The 23,557-nt window shown below is 53.5% G+C and overlaps 1 protein-coding gene across 1 annotated transcript; it reads left to right on the top strand.

The window, feature by feature from the left end:
- Positions 1 to 8,531: 8,531 nt before the first annotated feature.
- Positions 8,532 to 23,547, top strand: JAK3 (Janus kinase 3). The gene is made up of 24 exons (XM_082455289.1): positions 8,532 to 8,572; positions 10,880 to 11,076; positions 11,539 to 11,662; positions 11,985 to 12,096; positions 12,274 to 12,419; positions 12,827 to 13,121; positions 13,646 to 13,768; positions 13,868 to 14,025; positions 14,476 to 14,587; positions 14,774 to 14,960; positions 15,620 to 15,747; positions 15,972 to 16,103; positions 16,689 to 16,773; positions 17,588 to 17,715; positions 18,417 to 18,549; positions 18,632 to 18,783; positions 18,923 to 19,073; positions 19,717 to 19,856; positions 19,928 to 20,117; positions 20,627 to 20,751; positions 21,038 to 21,210; positions 21,534 to 21,651; positions 22,008 to 22,118; positions 23,066 to 23,547. The coding sequence occupies exons 2-24, from the start codon at positions 10,893 to 10,895 to the stop codon at positions 23,171 to 23,173; spliced, it is 3,315 nt and encodes a 1,104-aa protein (XP_082311415.1). The 5' UTR covers positions 8,532 to 8,572; positions 10,880 to 10,892; the 3' UTR covers positions 23,174 to 23,547.
- The last annotated feature ends 10 nt before the right edge of the window (positions 23,548 to 23,557 follow it).

Genomic DNA, 23,557 nt, shown 5'->3' with positions numbered 1-23,557 from the left:
ATCCTTAGGTGAGGTTAATAATAGTCCCCAGCTCTTAGGATTGTTGGGAGGTTTAAATGGCGTGTAATTGTTTGGACTGGGGTGGCAGGGGCTCTGCCTTTGCTGGCTGTGCCCTTCCCACTGTGCCTGAACTCTAGGCCTCGGTTTCCCCAGGCTGCGGGGAGGGAACAGGCGGTGGAAAGAGGTCCTGGAGCCTGGGGCACAAATCGAGTCCTGGGAGGGCAGGAGAGGGTCCAGAGGCGGGGAAGTAAGAAGGACAGGGGAGGAGAAGGGAAAGGGGAGGAGGATGAAGTAGAGAGGGAGGGTCACAGGCAGAGCCCTGGCCTTGGACCTGGCGCTTCTATCTCCAAAGCCTGGGTCAGGGTGACCCCTGCAGCTAGGAGGAGGAACGAACGTGTGGGGTGTGTGTGTGTGTTCTGCCTAAAAACCTTTTTTTTGGCATTTTGGTTCTGCCTGGCAAGTTTTGCCATGGTCTCCGCCACGCCCCTGACCCACCCTCTTGCGCCTGCGCACCCCTCCCGGCTCCCCCACCTCGCGCCACGCAGGACCCGGAGCCGGATAAGCTGGTGCTGGACCGGGGATCTCAAGCCAGGCGTCCCTCCGTTTCTGTCATCACCATTCATTTAGGTGCAGCCAGGTTCCTGGTTCGAGAGGCGGCCCCTGAGCACCCGGGAACAGTTTGTTAATCCAGGCTTCTCGGGTGCGCCTCGGCTTGCATCACCAAGTAGCCCCTCCTATCTTGACTGTCACCTTCGGAGCTCCCCTATCTTGCCCACCCCCTTCTCCATCTCGGCTACTGGCACCTCCATCCTTCCAGAGCTCGGCTGGCAGGAGTTCTGCTCCTGTCTTTTTGTCCCCAAAACGTCCCCAAGACATCCACTCCCTTGTACCCCAGGTGCCACCCCATCCTGGCCCTAGCCTCCTGCCCCCTCCTCTCCTGTCCCCAATTGTCCCTACTCCCAACTTCCTAGGGTTCCTCTGCCAAATTCATTCATTCACTCATTCATTCATTCATTCATTCATTCATCAGTGCTTACTGTGTATCGGGAACTGGGACACAGCTCTGACAAGGATAACCAAAAACTCCAGCCCTGGGGGAGCTGACATACTAATGGGGGAAATGGACAAAAACAAGATAAATAAGAAAAATGCATGCCACAGCAGAGCGTGGTGTGTGCTGGGGAGAAAAATTAAGTGAGGAAGGTGCTCTCTGTGGGCTCCGTGCAGCTATCTCCCCCACAACCCACGCCCAGGGGCCAGACCCCCATTTCCCTTTCTCAGCCTAATTTGGGGTGGGGGAGTCCTAGGGTGTTGTGAGGTGGGGAAGCAAAGCAAGCTGGAGGCTCCACTTCCCCCAGCTTCAATTTTCCCATCTGTAAATGGGAATCACAGTGCACACCTCTGAGGTTGTTTTGAGGATTAAATGAATTACTATGTGTCAAAAGCCTCAGTGGGGGGCTTCCCTGGTGGCTCAGTGGTTAAGAATCTGCTTGCCAATGCAGGGGACGTGGGTTCAGTCCCTGGTCAGGGAAGATCCCATATGCTCGGAGCAAGTGAGCCTGTGCACCACAACTACTGAAGCCCGCATGCGACAACTACTGAAGCACGTGCGCCTAGAGCCCGTGCTCCGCAACAAGAGAAGCCACCGCAATGAGAAGCCCGCGCACCGCAATGAAGAGTAGCCCCTGCTCGCTGCAGCTAGAGAAAGCCCGCGCACAGCAACAAAGACCCAACACAGACAAAAAAAGAAAAAATAAAATAAAAGCCTCAATGGGTGCCTGGTGTACTGGTGAGCGCTTGATATGTGTTTGCTGTTCTCATTATCAGTGATGGGTTTGGTTCATGGTCAAGCTCCGAACAGCAGCTCCAGGAATTCCCATTTCCCCTCGCAATCTATGTAGTTAAATATGTTTCATTTTTTTGATCAAACACTTAACTTTTAAACACTATTAACAGATACAAAATTCAACAGGCACAAAAAGGTAAACAACATTAACTGTCTCCCTCTTTCACCTATCATGGCTCCCCGGTTCTCTGCCCCAGCGGACACCATGGGAACAAGTTGTTTATGTTTCCCTGCAAAGAGAGTCTTCACCAATACGAGGAAATCTTCATTGTCTCTTCTCTTTCTATACAAACTGAAGCTTCCTGCCCAGACTTCCTGCACCTTGCTTTTTCCCTCACAGAATATCTGGGAGGTCTTCCCACACTGTCAGCATTGGGCTACCTTATTCTTTTGCATATCTGCATAATATTCCATGCTGAGAATGGCCATAGTTTATTCAGTGAATCCCCTGTGGCTGGACATCTAGGTTGTTTCCAACTAATTGCTGTTATAAGAGTGCTTTGATGAATAAATAACAGTGCATAGGTATCATTCCTGGAAGGCTCATTTACTAGAAGGAGACTTGCTGGGTTTTGGGGCAATTTCTTCAGCTTCGTCTGGTCCCTTCCATTGGGCTGGGTCATTTCCACTTTTTTTTTTTGGCTGTGCTGCACGGCTTGTAGGATCTTAGTTCCCCAACCAGGGATCAAACCCACAGCAGTGGAAGCGAGGAGTCCTAACCACTGGACCACCAGGGAATTCCCTCATTTCCACTCTTGACAGCAGCAAACGAGAATTTGTTCCTGCAGACCCTCAAGAATACACCAAGTTCTCACACTTTTCATCTGTGATGGACTGACAGGTGGGAAATGGCCCTTTGGTATTCCTTCCTCCCTACCACCCATCTTTTCGGCTTGACTGAAGTATAATTGGAGTCCACAAAATTGCACTTATTTAAAATGCACACTTTACATAGTTTTGACAAGTGTGTAAATCTATGAAATCATGACTTCGATCAAGATCATGAACACCGGGCTTCCCAGGTGGTGCAGTGGTTGAGAATCGGCCTGCCAATGCAGGGGACACGGGTTCGAGCCCTGGTCCGGGAAGACCCCACATGCGCAGAGCAACTAAGCCCGTGCGCTACAACTACTGAGCCTGTGCTCTAGAACCCGCGAGCCACAACTACTTAACCCGCATGCCACAACTACTGAAGCCCGTGCGCCTAGAGCCCGTGCTCCACAACAAGAGGAGCCACCACAATTAGAAGCCCACGCACTGCAACGAAGAGTAGCCCCCGCTCGCTGCAACTAGAGAAAGCCCGCGTGCAGCAACGAAGACCCAACAACGAAGACCCAATGCAGCCAAAAATAAATAAATAAATTTATTTAAAAAAAAAAAATCATGAACGCCATCCCCCACAGTATCCTGCACCCCTTTGCTGTGCTTTTTCTCCACTTTCATCCCCAGGCAACCCTGATCTGCTTTCTGTCACTAAGATGAGTTTGCACGGTCCAGAATTTTATATGGAAGCTTCGTGCTTGTTTTCTTTCACTCAGCATGATGATTCAGAGATTGTTCCATGTTGTTGTTTGTATCAATAGTTCATTCCCTTTTATTGCTGAGTTGTATTGCACTGGATGGCTGGACCACAGCTTGTTCATTCATTCACCTGCTGATGAACTTTTAGGTTGTTTTCCGTTTAAGACTATTACAAATAAAGCTTCGATGAACGGTGGAATACAAGGCCTTGCATGGACATCCATTTTATTTTCTCTAAATACCTAGGAGTGGAATCGCTGGGTCAGAGTGTAATTCTATGTTCAGCTTTAAGAAACTGCCAAACTCTTTTCCACAGTGGCTGCATCATTTTGCGTTCCCACCAGCAATGCATTGTCAACACTTGTTATTGTCTGTCTTTTTTAATTGTTCCCATTCTAGTGGGTGTGAGATGGTATTTTCATGTGGTTTTGATTTGCATTTCCCTGATGGCTAGCGATGTTGAGCATCTTTTCATGTGCTTGTTGGCCATTCATACATCCTCTTTGGTGAAGTGTCTGTTCAAATCTGTTGCCCAATTTCTTATTGAGTTGTTTGTCTTTTATTATTCAGTTGTTGGAGTTATTGATATATTCTGGATACAGGTACTTTGTTTATTTAATATATGCATTGCAAATATTTTCTCCTGATCTATGTCTTGCCTTTCTGTTTTCTCAGTGGTGTCTTTTAAAAAGATTTTTTTTTCTTTTTAAGAGTTTTTTTTAAAAACCAAAGGGTTTTTTTTTTTTTTGATGGTGAGTTCCATATTTTTTCAAATTTATTTATTTATTTATTTATTCATCTTTGGCTATGTCGGGTCTTCGTTTCTGTGAGGGCTTTCTCTAGTTGTGGCAAGCAGGGGCCACTCTTCATCGCAGTGCGCGGGCCTCTCACTATCGTGGCCTCTCTTGTTGCGGAGCACAGGCTCCAGACGCGCAGGCTCAGTAGTTGTGGCTCACGGGCCTAGTTGCTCTGCGGCATGTGGGATGCTTCCCAGACCAGGGCTCGAACCCGTGTCCCCTGCATTAGCAGGCAGCTTCTCAACCACTGCGCCACCAGGGAAGCCCAAGATTTTTTTTTTTGATGTGGACCATTTTTAAAGTCTTTATTGAATTTGTTACAATATTGCTTCTGTTTTATGTTTTGTTGTTTTGGCCATGAGGCATGTGGGATCTTAGCTCCCCGGCCAGGGATTGAACCCACACCCCCTGCTTTGGAAGGCGAAGTCTTAACCACTGGACCACCAGGGAAGTCCCTCTGTGTGTCTTTTGAAGAGCAAAATGATGAAGTCTAACTTATCAATGTTTTCTAGCTGAGACAACTTTGCCTACCACAGTTTGCAAAAATTTTTCTTCTATGTTTTTTTCTAGATGTCTTATACCTTTAGGTTATACATTCAGGTCTGTGATCCATTTTGAGTTAATTTTATGTATGATGTGAGGTAAGGGTTGATGTTAATTGTTTCCCATATGATGTCTAGTTGTTCCAGTACTGTTTGTTGAAAAAACTTTCCTTTCCTCCATTTAGTTGCCTTAGTATCTGTGTCAACAATCAACTGGCTATATTTATATGAGTCTGTTACTCTAATCTATTCTGTTTTATTGATCTACCTATCTTTTCACCAATACCAAATTGTCTTGATTACTCTAGCTCTATAATAAGCCTAGAAGTCAGGTAGAATAAGTCCTCTGATTTTATCTTCTTTTTAAAAGTCACCTTGGCCCTTTGCAATTCTATATGAATTTTAAAGTCAGTGCCAGTTTCTATAAAAAAAAAATTCTGCTGAATTTAGATTGGAATTACATTGACTCTGTAGACCATTTTGGGGAGAACTGATGTTTTAATAACACTGAGTCTTCCAACCCATGAACGTGGTATTTCTTTCCATTTATTTATGTATTCATGAATTTCTCTCAGCAATATCTGTAGCTTTTAGTATAACAATCTTAGACTTCTTTTGTTAGATTTATTCCTAGGTATTTTATCTTTTTGGTGCTGCTGCAAATGGCATTTAAAATTGTTTTCATTTTCAGTTGTTTCCTGCTAGTATATAAAAATTCAACTGAATTTTATACACTAATTTTTTAACCTGTGAACTTGCTAAATTCATTTATTAGTTCTAGTAGTTGTCATAGATTCCCTTGGATTTTTTATATAAACAATCATATCATCTGCAAACAGGGACAAATTTACCTCCTCCTTTCCAATCTTTAAACCTTTTATTTATTTTTCTTGCTTCATTGCAATGGTTATGACCTCCAGAACAATGTTGAATAGAAGAGGTGAGAATGGACATCCTTGTCTTTTTCCCAATCTCAGAAGGACACAATTCAGTCTTTTACATTAAGTATAATATTACCTGTAGACTTTTTTGGTAGGTATTCCTTATCAGATTGAGGAAGTTCCCATTTGCACATGGTTTGCTAAGACTTTTTATCATGAATAGGTGTTGAATTTCATCATTTCCTGCATCCATTAAAATAATCATATAGTTTCACTATACAGTTGATCCTTGAACAACTTGGGGGGTTAGGGGTGCTGACCCCCATGCATTCAAAAATCCATGGATAACTTTATATTCAGCCCTGCATATCTGAGGGCCCACTGATTCAACCAACTGCAGAATGTGCAGTACTGTAGTACATATTTATTGAAAAAAATTTGTGTATAAGTGGACCCTCACAGTTCAACCCCATGTTATTCAAGGGTCAATCCTCCTTTTAATTTGCATTTCTCTTATTATGAGTGAGGCTGAGCATCTTTTTCTGGGTTTCACAGCTATTTGTATTTCATTTTCTGTGATTTCTGGATTCATATCCTGCTAAGTCATTGGCATTTTCTAATTGTCTTCTAGGAGTTGCTTATATTATGAAGATATTTTATCCATGACATGAGGTTACCTTTGTTTCCAGTTCCATTTGTTTATTCTTTGTATTTATGGCTTTTTGCCTGGAGAAAATTTGGGATATTTGCAGCACTGAAGTTTCCAATTTATTCATTTTTTATTTATTTATTTATTTATTTATTTATTTATTTATTTATTTATTTATTTATTTATTTATGGCTGTGTTGGGTCTTCGTTTCTGTGCGAGGGCTTTCTCTAGTTGCGGCAAGCGGGGGCCACTCTTCATCGCGGTGCGCGGGCCTCTCACTATCGCGGCCTCTCGTTGCGGAGCACAGGCTCCAGACGCGCAGGCTCAGTAGTTGTGGCTCACGGGCCTAGTTGCTCTGCGGCATGTGGGATCTTCCCAGACCAGGGCTCGAACCCGTGTCCCCTGCATTGGCAGGCCGATTCTCAACCACTGCGCCACCAGGGAAGCCCTCCAATTTATTCTTGGGCAAATTCTGGGCTCTGCTTCCTGCAATCTCCTCATGGAGACGTCACATGCCCCTATCTGGGACTGATGGTGCCACCTTTGTCCTGACTCTGTTCCCCTTCTGCTCATTCTCAACATACCACGGTGACCATAGAGTTGTCAGGGGCCTAGAGACTCACTGTCCTTCCTGGAGGGCAGGAACCTCCCTCTCAGGGCCAGGGATGGGAGTACACGTTTGCATTCTTCTTTGCTGAAGCCACCCAGGAAATGAAAGAAAAATACTATGGCTAAGCTCCCATGCAGCACTTCCTGCCACAAGCCTGCTCTGGCTCCCACTGTGCTGAGGACACAACTCATACCTCTTCCCTCCGCCCACAAGGCCCCACTGATGCCTCCAAACGTCTCAGCACACCTTTTCCCTGCCACCCTGTCCTTCTCAGGAAAGCTGTGACCTTGCCCAGCTTCTCAGCCTTTGCCTGGGCTGTTCCTCTGCCAGAACTCCCCACGCCTCCAGATCACTCTCTGGTTAATTCTACTTGTCCTTGGATTTCAGTATCAAAGTCACTTCCTCCACGCATCCCTCCCAGACTCAGCGTTTCTCCTAGCAGCCTGGCACCGAGGGCCACTGAAACACTGATTCGATAATAGTTTATTTATTGTCATCTCCCCCACTAGACTGTTGGCTCCACCAGGCAGAGACTGGGTCTTCTCTGTCCCCTGCTGTGTCCCCAATGCCCTGCACACAGGAAGTGCCCAAGAAGTGTCTGTGGGTGACTGAATTAAAGTCAACAAAATCGTACCAAAGCCATTTTTGTGCCAGGGCTTGTGACGGGATTACAGAGATGAAAGGGTCCTCTAAAATCTATCCCCAAAGCTCTACTTTCTGGGGTTTGTATCCTACTAAGGACACTGGCCCCGGTCTGACCTGGATACTGCCCCACTCCTCCACTCATGACAGCCTCAGGGGTGTTAAAAAGCATCCATCAGACCCCGCTGTGATCTGGCCCCAGCTGACTGCCCTGCCATCCCCCTCCCTCCTCACTGCACCCAGCCACGCCCTTGGGGCTATAAACAGCTCGACTCACTCCCACCTCTGGGCCTTTGCGCTCGTAGTGTTCTCTGCCAGGAGCCCTCTTTGTCCCGCTTCAGATTCCTGCTGGATCCATCCTGGCCTCTACACAGATCCTCCGACCCGCCCGCACCGGAGCCCCAGCCTGTGCTTGTCCTGTTACCTTGGTTTTCTTTGTTATCCATAATGATTAATTGCCTCCCTGCCAGACCAGATAGTGAGGTGAGCCTGAGGGCAGGTCCGGGTCTGTCTGGTTTTCACAGTTTCTAAGGCTGGGCTTAGGGCACAGAGCACAATAGGGGGCTATTATCCCTCCCAGGGTCTCATGGGAGAAATACCTTGAAGGAGAACTTGACTTTTGTCTGGTGCAACTTCCCTGCCTCCTTCCTGGGCAGATCCAGCCCAGTTCCCTTCCTTAGGCGCGAAATTAGTTCATCTAGGTGCCCAACCCACACATGCCACAGATGGGTAAACTGAGGCTGGAGAAGCCAGGGTGTTGCCAGGGCCCCACAGAGAGTGAGTCCTGGATCCTGGTGAGACACCCCTGTGTGACCTGGGCCCTTCTCTGTGCTGTCACCCCTTCCCTTAGGTCTGGGGTCTCCAGCAGCCTGTCTGAGCAGGACGGTTGCTGCAGAGGCTTCCGGAACTTTCTGCCCCTCCCCGCCCCCCTCCCCCCCCATCGCCCACATGGCCATGACTTTCGGTAAGTGACAGCAGTTCAGGAAGCTGAGGGGCCCACACAGGAAGGAGCGAGTGGGACTTTCCTCCCGCTGTTGCTCGCCTCTGCCCTCCCGTAGCTGGCCCAGAGGTCCTCACCTCCAGGTAAGAGCTGGTGGTGCCACAGGGCTCTGGTCGGGGATGGGCGTGGGAGGAGACTGTGTGGACGGTCGCAGCTGGGGACAAAGGCAAGTTTGCCTTTCAGGCCTCTGAGGAAAGCTGCCAGATGTGAGCTGGGACAGCTGGGTGTGTGGCCTCTGGCAAAGCGCTCCCCTCTCTGGGCCTCAGTTTCATCCTGCATAGGAGGCCTCGAATTCCTAGCTTCCTGGACCTGAAAGAATCATTGCGCATGCGCCCAGGGCTCCCGGTCCCTGAGGGGACAGTTCGAAGCCCCTACAATCCCAGGTCCCAGGCCGGAACACTGGGGGACCAGCCAACCTTCCCGGCATGTGGGACTTTTGGTGTTAAAACAGGGGCATTTTTCTGGGCCCCAGATAGACTTTCTTTTTTTACTTTCAATATTTTAAAAATCATGTTTCTTTCTTTTTTTTTTTTTTATAAATTTATTTATTTATTTTTGGTTGCGTTGGGTCTTCATTGCTGCGAGCAGGCTTTTCTCTGGTTGCGGCGAGCGGGGGCTACTCTTCGTTGCGGTGCACGGGCTTCTCCTTGCGGTGGCTTCTCTCGCTGCGGGGCACAGGCTCTAGGCGCGTGGGCTTCAGTAGTTGTGGCACGTGGGCTCAGCAGTTGTGGCTCACGGGCTCAGCAATTGCGGCTCGCGGGCCCAGTTGCTCCGCGACATGTGGGATTCTCCTGGACCAGGGCTCGAACCCGTGTCCCCTGCATTGGCAGGTGGATTCCTAACCACTGCGCCACCAGGGAAGCCCTAAAAATCATGTTTCTTTAAGATTTACTTTAAACACAAGACACGCTGTGTGATTCCATTTACATAAAGGTGCAAATTTGGGCAAGATCAGGACGACTGTTAGACATAAGACTGTGGGCACCTCTGTGGGGAGTGACAAGATGGGGTGGTGGCGGGGAGGGTCAGAGCTCATGGGACGGGAACGTTCCAATTCCTGGTCTGGGAGCTGGTGACAACGGACTGTCCCTTGGGGAAAGTTCTCTCTCCCCCACACCCTGCCTCCCTGATGGTAACCCCCAAATCACTGTGCTAAGGGACCTTCCTGTCTGGTTTATCTGGCATTTGTCAAGTGCTTGCTGGGCATGTCACCAAGGATTTGTGCCACTTAGTGTGGATTAAACGTGTTGACAGCTCAGGCTGGGCTCAGCAAACCACCTCACTGAAGCAGGTGGGAATCAGCACATTTCACAGCTGAGAAAGCTGCGTCCCAGCAGTGGGAGCCCTGCTGGGGTCATGAAACCAGAATGCGGTGGGGCTGGGATTTGAACCCAGAGCCTGGGGTTTTTACCTATCCCCAGTCCCAGGCTTATATTCTGGGTGTGTTAAAATCTCATAAAAAAAAAAAAATCTCATTAATGCTATCAGCCCCACTCCCGCTATTATTTTGGAACATAGTTTTTATCCAACATTCTCTTTTTGTATCTTCTTCATTTGGGTCAATTTACGTGGATCTTCTCTGTCTCCCCCCTTTTCCTCATTGGGTTTGAAACCCAACTCCTCCCTCTACCCAGCCAGGGGTCCTGAGCTCTGGGTCCCCCAGGGCGACAGAGGTCTGGAAGTTGGCTGGTGTAGAACGCCTGGGAATAAGGTGGGCGGTTTCCTCCTGGGCTTATCCCAGGGAGGGCTTCCTACTATGGGGACCTAATGGTGGGAGTGATGAAAGGAACGGAGATGCAGGGAGCAGGGGAGACAGACACAGAGATCTCTGTTGACTGAGTCATCAGTCTGGATCCGCCCCCAAGGCATGCATCACACCAGCTGCAAAAGCTTCTAGCCCCAGCCTCAGAAGTGCTTGAATCCTCCAGCTTCACAGGGAGGGATGGCCACTTCTATCCCCACCCATGTGCACAGGCCAGTATCTATCTGCTTCCTGGTTAGCAAATCCCTATATCTGTGATTGATTGGTCATGCCTGTCTGGAGAAGGGTTGGGGAGGTGGTATGTGTGGAGGCTGGAGATCGACTAGAGATGTCTGCCCTGGACACCAAGAGTCTGGAGAGTGAGTTCACACAAAGTTGTGTGAATGTCTTCCAGCCTCCCAGCACAGCCCTCACCTGGGGGGTTATGGTTCCTTACCCACCTTGCACACTCAGCTCCCCCTCTCTGTCTCTTTCCATCTCTGAGTTTCTCTCTGTCCCTGTCTCCTCCCTCTTTCTCCGGCTTCATCCCTACCTCACCCATCAGCATCTCTGTCCCCAACCCCACCCCAGAAGCTTTGTAGCCTTGTCCCCTGATCACAACTGAGGGGCTGCCTCTTTCTGTGTCCAGGCAGGTGGCACTCATGGCACCTCCAAGTGAGGAGACACCCCTGATCCCTCAGCGCTCCTGCAGCCTCTCCTCTTCAGAGGCTGGTGCCCTGCACGTGCTGCTGCCCCCTCGAGGCCCTGGACCCCCGCAGTGCCTCTCCTTCTCCTTTGGGGACCACTCAGCTGAAGAGCTATGTGTTTGGGCTGCTAAGGCCAGTGGTGAGTGGGTCCCTAGAAGGCTTGGCCAGAGGGAGGGGTAGGACTGTGCGGAACACAGATTGGGAGCTGGAAGAACTGCCAAGTGGAGTCAGCATTGGAGCTGGGGTTAGAGGGATGAGTAGGGATGTGGTAAGGGAGGAGGGTGCACAGGAAATGGCATGTGCAAAGACTCAGAGGCATGATGGTATACTAGGGGAAACAGCTGGTCATCCCTCGAGGTAAACTGTACATGGAAAGAGATGCTCTGGGGAGAGGGGCAGGGAGCCCTGAGAAGCAGACTGAGCACATGGCTTCTCTCCTAAGGGCAATGGGGAGCCCTGGAATGGGTGCGAGCAGGGGTGGGACATGGTGTCAGAGCTGAAGGTGACAAAAAGCCTGTGGAGCTGCGTGGGGATAACATGGCAGCCCTGCAGGGGACAGATGGGGAGACTTGGGAGGGAACTGATGGGGGCGTCCCCTCAGGCATCCTGCCCGTGTACCACTCCCTCTTTGCTCTGGCCTTGGAGGACCTGTCCTGTTGGTTCCCCCCGAGCCACATCTTCTCCGTGGAGGACGCGGGCACCCAGGTCCTTGTCTACAGGCTCCGGTAGGAAGTGTCCCCTGCCCACCCCCCCCCCACAGGTGTGGGTTAAATGATACTGAGAGGGCATGCCTTTGGCTGAGGGCTTTGGAAATGGGAGTTTAAAACAACAGTGACTCTTCGATCACCATCTCCACACACCTCCTGGTGGGTGCCCCAGGGAGGGCGTGATCACTGCTCATTTCACAGGTGAGGAAACTAATGCCAGAGAGGGTGGGTCACTTGTCCAAGGTCACACAGCAAGTCAGTGGCATAACCTGGGCTCTGTGAGGTCCTGGCACAGTCCCTCCATCGTATCCCCACTCCAAGGTTCTCCCCTCTCGCACAGCTTTTACTTCCCCAACTGGTTTGGGCTAGAGAAGTGCCACCGCTTTGGGCTACGAAAGGACTTAGCCAGTGCCATCCTTGACCTGCCAGTCCTGGAGCACCTCTTTGCCCAGGTAGGGGTCTGCCTGGGGCTCAGCCCAGGGGTGGGGTCCACGGGGCAATATCAGGGCTCGTGGTTGGGCAGCCTCGGCTGACCCTCCCTGTGGCAGTCCAGGGGTGGAGGTCAGCCCAGGTGTGGGGGTCTACAGAGCAACATCAGGGCTCACGGGTGGGCTGTGACCGGCCTGCAGCACCGCAATGACCTGGTCAGCGGCCGCCTCCCGATGGGCCTTAGCCTCAAGGAGCAGGGTGAGTGTCTCAGCTTGGCTGTGCTGGACCTGGCCCAGATGGCCCTCGAGCAGGGTCAGCGGCCCGAGGAGCTGCTGAAGACCATCAGGTGAGGGCTTCCAGGCTGTGGCGCCCAGCCTCTACCTGGGAGTGAGCCAGCATGGCTCCACCAGAGCATTGCCAGAGTCCAAGCCCACCTTGGGGCTTCCCACCTACAAGCCGCCAGTGTGTTCATGTGACCCAGCCCACACCCCTCCTTTCAACACAGTCCCACTGAGACTCCATTGTCGGGCTTCAGGCAGCTAAAAGGACTATGTGTGTCCCTGTCTGTCTTATGGGCCCCAACGGCCCTTCCTATAGAGGCCCTACGCCCATGCCTGTCCCTGAGTGCGTCTCTGTGCCCCCTTACTGAGGCGACACTCCAGCCCCTCAACTAAAGTCTGGTTTGATGTACGTCCCTGCCCTCCCCGCGGAGGCCCCTCTCCACATTGAGGGCCCCACTCCCCCCGCTCGCAGCTACAAGGTCTGCCTGCCCCCCCGCCTGCGCGACCTGATCCAGGGCCTGAGCTTCGTGACGCGGAGGCGTATCCGAAGGACAGTGCGCCGGGCCTTGCGCCGCTTGGCCGCCTGCCAGGCTGATAAGCACTCGCTCATGGCCAAGTACATCATGGACCTCGAGCGGCTGGACCCAGACAGGGCCACCGAGACCTTCCGCGTGGGCCTCCCCGGAGCTGCTGGTGGTCAGGATGCGCCGGGGCTGCTCCGCGTGGCTGGCGGCAGTGGCATCGCCTGGAGCCCGGGAGAACACGAGGTGCGAGGTCGGGTGGGTTGGGGCTCTGGGCAGGGCCAACGGCGGGGGCGGGGCAAGGAAGTGGGAGGGGCTTTGAGGGGCGGGGCCGAAGAGAGGAGGGACTGTGAGAGGGCTTGTGGGGGAGGGCACCCGGCTGAGTGAGGTGTAGGGCTGAGCGAGGAGGCGGGATTGAAATGGGCGGGGCTAGTTGGGTGGGCGGGGCTCAGAGTGGGGCTAACTGCAGGCTGAGGGAAAAGGCAGGACTGAGGGTGGGTGGGGCTCCCGACTGTACTAAGAGACCCCGCGAGATAAAGTGGAGCTAAGTGAGGGAGGGGCTCGGGGTGAGGTGGGCTGGGGGACCTGCCGAGAGAAGGAGGCGGGGTTTGGCACTGGTGGGGTGGGAGAGGGATGTGACTGGGTGAGGCTGAGAGGGGCGGGTCTCATGAGTATGGGTTGCATGGGTTGGTGGGGTCCAGGCTTCCAAAAGGGACTGGGGGCTCGGAGGGGGAGGGACCCCCAGCTTCAGTCCTCCCCCTTCTTCCCAGGTCCTCCAGCCCTTCTGCGACTTTCCAGAAATCGTGGATATCAGCATCAAGCAGGCCCCGCGCATTGGCCCCGCCGGGGAGCACCGCCTGGTCACCATCACCAGGACAGACAACCAGATCCTGGTGGGTGCTGGACCCCGTTCCCCTCCCGCCTTACCCGAGGGCAGGGACGCGGGACTGTCACCCTCGGGCCGCAGCGTGCGCTGACGCGGATCCTCACAGGAGGCCGAGTTCCCGGGGCTGCCCGCAGCGTTGTCCTTCGTGGCGCTCGTGGATGGCTACTTCCGGCTGACCACTGACTCCGGGCACTACTTCTGCAAGGAGGTGGCGCCGCCGCGGCTGCTGGAGCAGGTGGCTGAGCAGTGCCATGGCCCCATCACGTAAGGACCCGCCCCCATGTGGCCAGGCTCACCGGGACCGAATCTCGGTCACTCCCCTTCTTGGAGCCTCTGTGTCCTCGCCTTTCAGGAGCCCTGGACAAGGGATCAAGTGCTTGAACAGCGCCAGGTGCATCATTGGCGCTCAACGAGGCTGGGGTCTCCTTTCTGCTTCCAGGGCAGCCGCTTCCCTCCTCGAAGCCCCAGAGCCATTTTCTGGGGATGCTCGCGGTGCCCGGCTTCACCTGCAGCCTCCTCTTTAATCTCTGAGGCAGAAGCCCAACTTCTGGCTCAATTTATAAATGGGAGGGAGTGAGGGAATGTTACCTGGTGACCTTCCCAGGGCTTCAGAGAAACCAGAATTAGAACTCAGGTTTAGTTTGGTTTCTCTGCCTCTATCTCTCTGTTTCTCTCCATCTTCGAATCTCAGTTCCCTCCCACCTTTCCCCACAGCTTGGATTTTGCCATCAACAAACTCAAGACTGGGGGTTCACTTCCCGGCTCCTATGTTCTCCGCCGCAGTCCCCAGGATTTCGACAGCTACCTCCTAACTGTCTGTGTCCCGGTCAGTCTACCATAGGGGCCAGGAGGGCAAGGAGGGCTTCCTGGAGGAGATGATATTTGAGCATTACTTCCTGAAGAAGGGGAGGGAAAAGGCATTCCCAGTGGAGGGAACAGCATAGGCAAAGGCTTGGAGATTTGAGGGGGAGGGTGCCGCCCACTCCCACTCAGGGACCACTCCTCTTTGCAGACCCCCCTGGGCCCTGATTACAAGGGCTGCCTCATCCGGTGCGACCCCACAGGAACCTTCTCCCTGGCTGGCCTTGGCCGTCCGCACAGCAGTCTTCGAGAGCTCCTGGCAGCCTATTGGGATGGTGGGTTGCACGTGGATGGGGTTGAGCTGAACCTCACCTTCTGCTGCAGCCCCAGACCCAAAGGTGAGCCTGCCTTCTCCCCTGAGCTGAGTGATCAATCTGGGTCCCTGCCTTTCTGTGTCTGTTCCAGCTCTTGTATGGCAAGTGGCAGAGACTGCAGGTCAAGGTAGTTTAGGAGGGAAAAAACGGTGATTCGGGACTTGTGGGATAGAGGCTGCTTTCAGGCATGGTTAGATCCCAGCACAGCTGGATCTGAGTGATGTCACTAGCACTTAGCCTCTGTCCATCTCCTGCCTCTTCCTGTGGGTGAATTTTGCTCTCAGACAAACCCCTTCGATGGGACAACTTTGAGGTGTGAGTTCTCCAGAGCCTCCCAGAATCCCTAGCAGGACTGATGAGTTCTCCAGAGTCTCCCAGAATCCCTAGCAGGACTGATGAGTTCTCCAGAGTCTCCCAGAATCCCTAGCAGGACTGAGATGAGGCTGCCCACAGCATCACCTGCTCATTAGCACCCCCTGCAGGGTTCCTTCCCTCTCTGTCTCACTCTCCCGCCCCTCACTGGGACTTCCTGGAGTCTCCTTTCAAATAAACCATGTGCCCTGGAGTCCTCCTCTTAGTATTGGCTTCTGAAGAAGACCCCACACTGAGACAGGGAGTGAGCAAACCTTTGAGGACCTTTCACCTCTGACCTCTGGTTTTCTTCTTCCATCCACTCCCGATAGAAAAGTCCAATCTGATTGTGGTCCGGAGAGATTGCAACCCACCCACATCATCCCCTGTTCAGCCCCAATCCCAATGCCAGCTGAGTCAGATGACATTTCACAAGATCCCTGCTGACAGCCTGGAGTGGGTAAGGGGCCCCAGGAAATGGGGGGGATACCTCAGTTGAGATCCACAGAGACCAGGTCTACATCCATCTCTTCCACCTCAGGCATGTGATGTAACCTCCCTATGCCTCTGTTTCATCATCTGTAAAATGAGTCCATTACCTGTGCCTTGCTTGGACCAGGGCTAGGGGATTGGCTCCATGGGAGCCCCCTTACTGGCCTCTCATGTTGCGCCCTCACTCTCCAGCATGAGAACCTGGGTCACGGGTCCTTTACCAAGATTTACCGGGGCTGTCGCCATGAGGTTGTGGATGGGGAGGCCCGAGAGACAGAGGTGCTGCTCAAAGTGATGGATGCCAAGCACAAGAACTGCATGGAGGTGAGCAGGGTGGGACCAGGCCTCCTGGATCAGAGCCTGGGTGGAGAGAGGGTCATGGATTCAGAGAAATTTGAAACACACAGGGTCTTAAAACAACAGAAATGTAGCCACAGCATCTCCATGAAATATAGAAGGGTCGGGGAAGTTAGATGCAAACAGAAAGAGTACGCCAGACAGAGGGAACAGCCAGTGCAAAGGTCCTGAGGCAGGGCCAAGCCTGGCATGTTTAAGGAACAGCAAGGAGGCCAGTGGGTCAGAGAGGAACGAGCAAAGGAGAAGAGAGGAATGATGCGGATGGAGGCATCAGCAGGGGCTGGGCAACACAGAGGAAGGTTTGAGTCCTTCTCAAACCCCAAATCTCCCACTTGTGTGGGAGATTCAAGGTAGAATACAGTGGGGACTTCCTGCCTCCATCAGAAAATCATGATACAGAGTGCTGTGTGCACTAATGGTGGACTCCAGGGCCAAAGGAGGCTGGCAGCCAGGTCTCCTAAGGCAGGTGTGAGAGCAGCAAGTTTGGGGTCCTTGGTCTGACCCTAAAGTGGAAGAAACCCACGCATCTTCTCTCCCTTCTTTCCTCCCCAGTCATTCCTGGAAGCAGCGACCTTGATGAGCCAAGTGTCGTACCAGCATCTCGTGTTGCTCCATGGCGTGTGCATGGCTGGAGACAGTGAGAGACATTCCCCACCCCACCCCTGCCCTGCCTCATTGAGCCCATCTAGAGCAGCAATAGCAGTACACATCCAGAGCCTGCCCTGGCTGGGGCTCCGTTCCACCAGGGTCTATCACCCTCCCCCTCAAATCTCCAAGCCTGTACCCGTCTCCCTGAATCATCACTCCTTGCGCAAGCAACTCCAGGCTCCCACCAATACCAGCCCCTCAAAATTATCTCGAGTCAGGCAGACCTGGGTTCCAATCTCACTCTGTTGCAGCTTTGCAAGGTCCACGCTACCTCTCCAAGCCTCGGTTCCATCAGTTCAGCTCAGCAGCTATTTATTGGGAGCCCAGTATGTGCCAGGAGCTGGGTGCCTAGCGTAGAACACGATAAGCTGAGCAGGATGATAAATGATTTAGTGTGATGGGGGCAGCGCAGGGCATTGTGGGTGATCAGAGGCAGCTAACCCAGCTTGGAGGTCAAGCAATGGTTCTGGGTAGGCAAGGATAAGTTCTAAGCTGGAAAGGCAAGGATAAATAGGCATTAGGGAAGTGAAGGAAGAGGGATGTTCCAGGCAGAAACACAGAACATGCAAAGGGCTGGAAGTGAGTCATGGAGAGAGCTTGGCACCTTCCAGGCGTTTCAGACAAACAGTTCTGAGATGGGAAATGGGGAGGAAGAGAGGTGAGTAGGGTAAGGATGGAGGAATAGGGGAGGGAAAAGTCAGAGCTGAGAGTTCAAGGGACCCTTGAAGGTGGAGCTGGGGCAGAGCCTGTTTAACACAAGTGCAGTCCTACCTCCCAACCGTGCCCCTCCCTACTGCCACCAGGCATAATGGTGCAGGAATTTGTATACCTGGGAGCGCTGGACACGTATCTGCGCAAGTGTGGCCAGCTGGTGCCGGCCAGCTGGAAGCTACAGGTGATCAAACAGCTGGCTTATGCCCTCAACTATCTGGTGAGTGCTCCTCTGCTGCTCCAGCCTCCATTCACAGAGTGTACGGGGCTTTGAGAGTTGGCTCTGTCGTGTGGACAGGAGTTTGGCAAGGGTGCAAGGGGAGGGCATTTTAGACTGAGGGAACAGCATATAAACAGGTTCAGAGGTGTAAGAGCAGAAAGGAACAGCTTGTCATTCATGGAAATTGAGGGGAGTAGTGAGCAATGAGGCTGGCCAGGGGGACAGGCTTCCCAGAAGAAAGAACATTAGAGTTGGGACCTTGAAGATTAAGTAGAAGTTCATTAAGAGGAGAAAGGAAGGAGGGCATGTCAGGCTGAGGGAACAGCCTGGGCAAAGGCTGCAGCTTAGAAGGTGTGTTGCCTGTCCTGGGGTGCACCAGGCAGGTTGCCTGGCAGGAGAACAGGGTGGAGATGTGGGAGAGAGAAGCTCATGGGAAGAGCGAACAAGAGCTGGATCTCAAAGGGCCTTGAGTGCCAGGCTGAGGACTTTGACTTTATCCTGAAGGGAGTGGGGAGCCATGGGATGGGGGAGCAATGTTTGAGAAGAGGGTGGGACACGGGGGTTGGACTGCCAATAGTCTAGGGAAGGTGCTGAAGTATGGCCTGAGCAGTACCAGGTGGGCTTTGAAGGATGTGCAGGAGTTCACCAGCCAGAATATTCATTCATCATTCTTGGCATTTTCCTATGCTTGGTCCACTTAGGAAGACAAAGGTCTCCCTCACGGCAATGTCTCAGCCCGGAAGGTGCTCCTGGCTCGGGAGGGGGCTGACGGGAACCTGCCTTTCATCAAGCTGAGTGACCCCGGTGTCAGCCCCACTGTGCTAAGCCTGGAGAGTAAGTGCTGAGGGGTGGAGGAGGGAGGGGCCTAGTGAGGCAAGGAAGCAGATCCCTGACCCCATCCTTGCCTCTCCACCAGTGCTCACTGACAGGATCCCCTGGGTGGCCCCTGAGTGTCTCCAGGAGGCCCGAACACTTGGCTTGGAAGCTGACAAGTGGGGCTTTGGTGCCACAGTCTGGGAGGTGTTCAGCGGTGTCACAATGCCCATCAGCACCCTGGATCCTGCCAAGGTCAGAGCACGAGTATTGGCCGCTAGAGCTCTCATTTGACAGAAGGGTAGACTGAAGTCCAGCTTGGGGAGGATGGGGGTGGCTGGGGGTGCCTTCTGAGGGTGCACTGGGGCTGACCAGCCCCTCCTCCTGCCCTCAGAAGCTCCAGTTTTACCAGGAACGGCAGCAACTGCCTGCACCCAAGTGGATGGAGCTGGCCCTGCTGATCCAACAGTGCATGGCCTATGAGCCAGGCCAGAGGCCCTCTTTCCGCGCCGTCATCCGTGACCTGAACAGCCTCATCACTTCAGGTGCCCACTGGGCCAGGCAGGGTGGGCAAGGCCGGCATGTCATATTGGGCCCAGTAGGAGAGCGAGGTTTGCATGTAGAGCCTGCCCTGTGTGCCTGGCAAGGTTGGAATGGTTGGTGACTGTGACAGTCAGCACGAGTTTCACCAGCTGCTGTAACAGGCCCCTCAATTCAAGGTTGAACATGATGGATGTTTAGTTCTCATTCAGTGAGGGTGTCCAGGTCAACAAGAAACTCTCCCTTTGTGGTTCCCCCCATCCCATGGCCTCAGGCCCCTGCTGGATCCTCTGAAAACAAGAGAGAGAGTGTAGAAGGTCCCACCTAGGTTTCCATGGGCCGGGCCTAAGGGGGCATTCAGCATGTCTCTGTCCCCTATCAGCCTGAGTTCAGTCATTTGACCATACCCCATGGCAGTGGAGTCTGGGAAATGCCCTTCTGTCTGTGTACAGCATGTGCACTGCATAAGAGGGCTGCCTTTGCCCAAGAGCACCTTTTTCCAGCCCCAAAAAGTACCTCTTGGCTTGCAGAGGCCCTGCCATAATGCACAGAGAGGCTAAGCATTCAGATGGAGGTCACACAGCAAGTCAGTTAGGAGTGGGGGCTTAGGGCCCAATGCACTGCTCACTCACTGCCTGTGCCCTGCAGATTATGAGCTCCTCTCAGACCCCACACCTGGTGCCCTGGCGCCCCGTGATGGGCTTTGGAATGGTGCCCAGCTCTATGCCTGCCAGGACCCTACCATCTTTGAGGAGAGACACCTCAAGTACATCTCACAGCTGGGCAAGGTGAGGAGGGTTAGGCTGGGGTGGGTGAGGTAGCACCCATGCACGTGGACACCAGCCCTGCTGTCCCCCAGGGCAACTTTGGCAGCGTGGAACTGTGCCGCTATGACCCGCTGGGCGACAACACAGGTGCCCTGGTGGCCGTGAAGCAGTTGCAGCACAGTGGGCCAGAACAGCAGAGGGACTTCCAGCGGGAGATCCAGATCCTCAAAGCCCTCCACAGTGACTTCATTGTCAAGTACCGGGGTGTCAGCTATGGCCCAGGTGAGCCACCTCCCAAGTGGATGCTCTTCAAATCACACATCCTCATCCTTCTGCAGTACCATTTTAGGGCAGTCTGAGAACACCAGTGCGGGTGCTACTGACTGGTCTCTTTTTTTTTTTTTCCTTTTAATTAATTTTTATCGGAGTATAGTTGCTTTACAATGTTGTGTTAGTTTCTGCTGTACAGCAAAGTGAATCAGCTATACATATACATATATCCCCCTAACTGGTCTTGTTTATCCAGATCTAGACTGCCTTGGGATCGACAATTTCCCCACCGGAAAAAACGGGTCATTATGAGGTTTAAAAGAATCAATGAATATTGTAGAAAGTACTCAAAAAGGCATTAGCGATAAGCGTCACTGTTGCCGTTCCCATTTTACAGAAAGCAATATTGAGGCCGGGAGGGACACGAGGTCCCACTCTGAACCGGGAAGGAGAATGGGGAGGGGGAGTAGACAAAGTTAGGCCCTGTGGTGACTCCTCCCTGCCTCCCCCGCCTCCCCTAGGCCGCCTGAGCCTGCGGCTGGTCATGGAGTACCTGCCCAGCGGCTGCCTGCGCGACTTCCTGCAGCGGCATCGCGCGCGCCTTGACGCTGGCCGCCTGCTCCTCTACGCCTCGCAAATCTGCAAGGTGCGGGTCGGAAAAGGGCGGGGCGCCCGTCAGACCTGCGGGAACTGACTTGGCTCGACCTGGGCAAGGTCTGCGTGGATTCGCCAGGAAGGCTGAGGGTTGAAATTTGGGGTCCAGGTCAGGTTGGAAGTGGGGTTGAGTTAGGGCTAAGGTCAGGACTGGAGTGCAGGATGGGTCAGGGGTAGGGTTAGGCTTGGGGTCTGGATTGGGGCTGGTGTTGGATTCCATGTCAGACTGGGGCCCCTGCGGAGTCATCCTGGGGTCCATATTCCATGCCCTCCCGCAGGGCATGGAGTACCTGGGCTCCCGCCGCTGCGTGCACCGCGACCTGGCAGCCCGTAACATCCTGGTGGAGAGCGAGACGCATGTCAAAATCGCCGACTTCGGCCTCGCCAAGCTGCTGCCGCTCGACAAAGACTACTACGTGGTCCGCGAGCCAGGCCAGAGCCCCATCTTCTGGTAGAGACCTCGCCCCTGCCCCACCCTTCCTCCCCACTACCCAGGCCCCTCCCCTGCTCCCACCTTCCTGGCCCCGCCCCTCCTCCCCAGGGTCTGGGGCCCGCCCCGGCCACGCCCCCACGGCCGCGGCCCCTTCCCGACCACGCTCCTTTTCTTGTTCTGGCTCCGCCCTGACCCCGCCCAGGCCCCGCCCCGGGGCACCACAGGGTTGGAGACTTTCTCGTAACTCCCACCTACCGTGACCAGCTACCCCAGTCCGAGGCTGCGCCCTTTCCCGTCCTCTGCCTTACTGTCGCCCCCAAGGCCTCCCTGTTCCCCTCCAGGTACGCCCCAGAGTCCCTCTCGGACAACATCTTCTCGCGTCAGTCGGATGTCTGGAGCTTCGGGGTCGTCCTGTACGAGCTCTTCACCTACAGTGACAAGAGCTGTAGCCCCTCAGCCGTGAGTCGGCACCCCTGGATCCCCAATACCCTCCTCCCCCCCAATCCCTTCCAGGCCAACCCCCGTCCTGTTTATGCCCGCGTCCCTCGCTTGCTCAGGGTCCCCTGGTCCCAGCATTAGAGGCTCCAGTAGGACCCCTTTTCACTATGGCTGGCCCCCACCTCCCACACCACCATAGGCAGCCCCTCCCCCATGCATCACAGACAATTCCTCCTCCTCCATTAAGGAGGGCCCCTTCCCCCACCACGGGTGGGTAATTCCCTTCCTCCCTTCACTATGGCTGACCACGGGCGGCCACTCCCCCTTCCATCATGGATGGCTCCTCCGCCACCTCGGGCCCTCCCCCTTGGCTCCAGGAGTTCCTGCGGATGATGGGATGTGAGAGAGATGCGCCAGCCCTCTGCCGCCTCCTGGAGCTGCTGGCCGAGGGCCAGAGGCTGCCCGCACCTCCTGCCTGTCCTGGTGAGGTGAGCACTGGAGGGCCTGCCTCAGTTTCCCACTTTGTAGATTCACCAGGGGGCCTGGGCAAGCCTGCTGGTCCCTCTGGGTCTCTCCACCACAGATATCTCTTGATTGAGAGCAGGGACCAGAGCATGAGGCTGAAGGGGATTTCTGGCTCTACTTTGCTGCTCTCTCACTGTATGGCAAGTCACAAACATTTTCAGAGCCTCAGTTTACCTGTCTCCAAAATGGGAATAACAATGCCTTATAGGGTGGGAGAGTATCAGATTAGCTAACATCTCTCCATTGCTCAGTTCTGAGCCTGGCATACAGTTGGTGCTCAATAAATGATGGTGACTTTTACAGTTTCTCATCACAGCTTTTGTGGAAGTGTCTGACATGTGGTTGGTTATTCACAAATTAATTTGTTCAGGCCACAAACATTTATTGAGTGCTGACTGTGTGCTGGCTCTGTGCTGGGTGATGGGGACCCAGCAGGGGACAGAAGAGATACTACCCCTCCTCCCTGTCCAGCAGAAGCTAACAAGAACATTCTGGTGGTGATCAATGTCTGGAAAGAGATAGGGGGGTGTGGTCAGGGATGGCCTCTTAGAGGGGGTGATGCCTGAAGGAGGAAGAGGATCTCACCCATGGGGAAAGCTGGGAGAGGGCATTCTCAGTGGAGCACACAGCAGGTGCAAAGGCCCTGAGGTGGGAATGAGTTTGGTGTATTTACAAAATGAGATGGGGGCAGATGTGGCTGCATGGAACAAGAGAGGAGGTGATGGAGGTGATGGTAGAGGGAGGGAGGCAGGGGAGGAGATGAAATTTTGTTCTAAGATCCATAGGGAGCCATGGGAGGCTTCGGAGCAAGGGAGGGATGGAGTCTAATTTATATTTTAAAACTGTGAACAGGAGTCATGTCCTTCCTACCACTCACATGTGACCCTGTTGTCTCTTCCCACCACCTCAGGTTCATGAGCTCATGAAGCTGTGCTGGGCCCCTAGCCCACAAGACCGGCCACCATTCAGCACCCTGGGCCCCCAGCTGGATGCACTGTGGAGTGGAGGCCAGGGATAGTGTCCAGAGGCATGAGACCCTCACCTGCCCTGCTCGTCTAGAGGGAGAACCCCATTCTCTGTCTTTTTTATATCTCCTGCACACAGACCTCTGGGTTCTGGTCTCCACTGACTGGCTGTGTGACCTTGAGCAGGGACCTACCCCTCTCTGGGCCTCCTGCTTCAGAGACGCCCTCATGGGGCAAATGATACTGCACGTGGGGGAGCACCCCTGGCTTGTAGAGCAACAGCAGCCTCGCAGCATTGGGAACTTGTAAAGATTCGAGACAGATGCAATGGTGGGGTCTACTGAGCCCCCCCACCCCAGAATCGAGGGACCAGAGTTAAGTACCCCCCATCTTCCCAACCTCTCAGGGCCTGGCCTGGAGCTTCCTGTCTCATTTCC

Source organism: Balaenoptera physalus (assembly GCF_965194825.1).
Source record: "Balaenoptera physalus genome assembly, chromosome: 3".
Classification (NCBI taxonomy): domain Eukaryota; kingdom Metazoa; phylum Chordata; class Mammalia; order Artiodactyla; family Balaenopteridae; genus Balaenoptera; species Balaenoptera physalus.
The sequence above is the reverse complement of the archived record's forward strand: the minus strand, read 5'-3'. Positions and strand labels throughout refer to the sequence as shown.

Coding starts and splice junctions, on each gene's coding strand:
- JAK3 (XM_082455289.1), top strand. CDS start 10,893: ATGGCACCTCCAAGTGAGGAGACACCCCTGATCCCTCAGCGCTCCTGC. Junction 13,122..13,645: donor GGAGCCCGGGAGAACACGAG/GTGCGAGGTCGG, acceptor CCTTCTTCCCAG/GTCCTCCAGCCCTTCTGCGA. Junction 14,026..14,475: donor CAGTGCCATGGCCCCATCAC/GTAAGGACCCGC, acceptor CTTTCCCCACAG/CTTGGATTTTGCCATCAACA.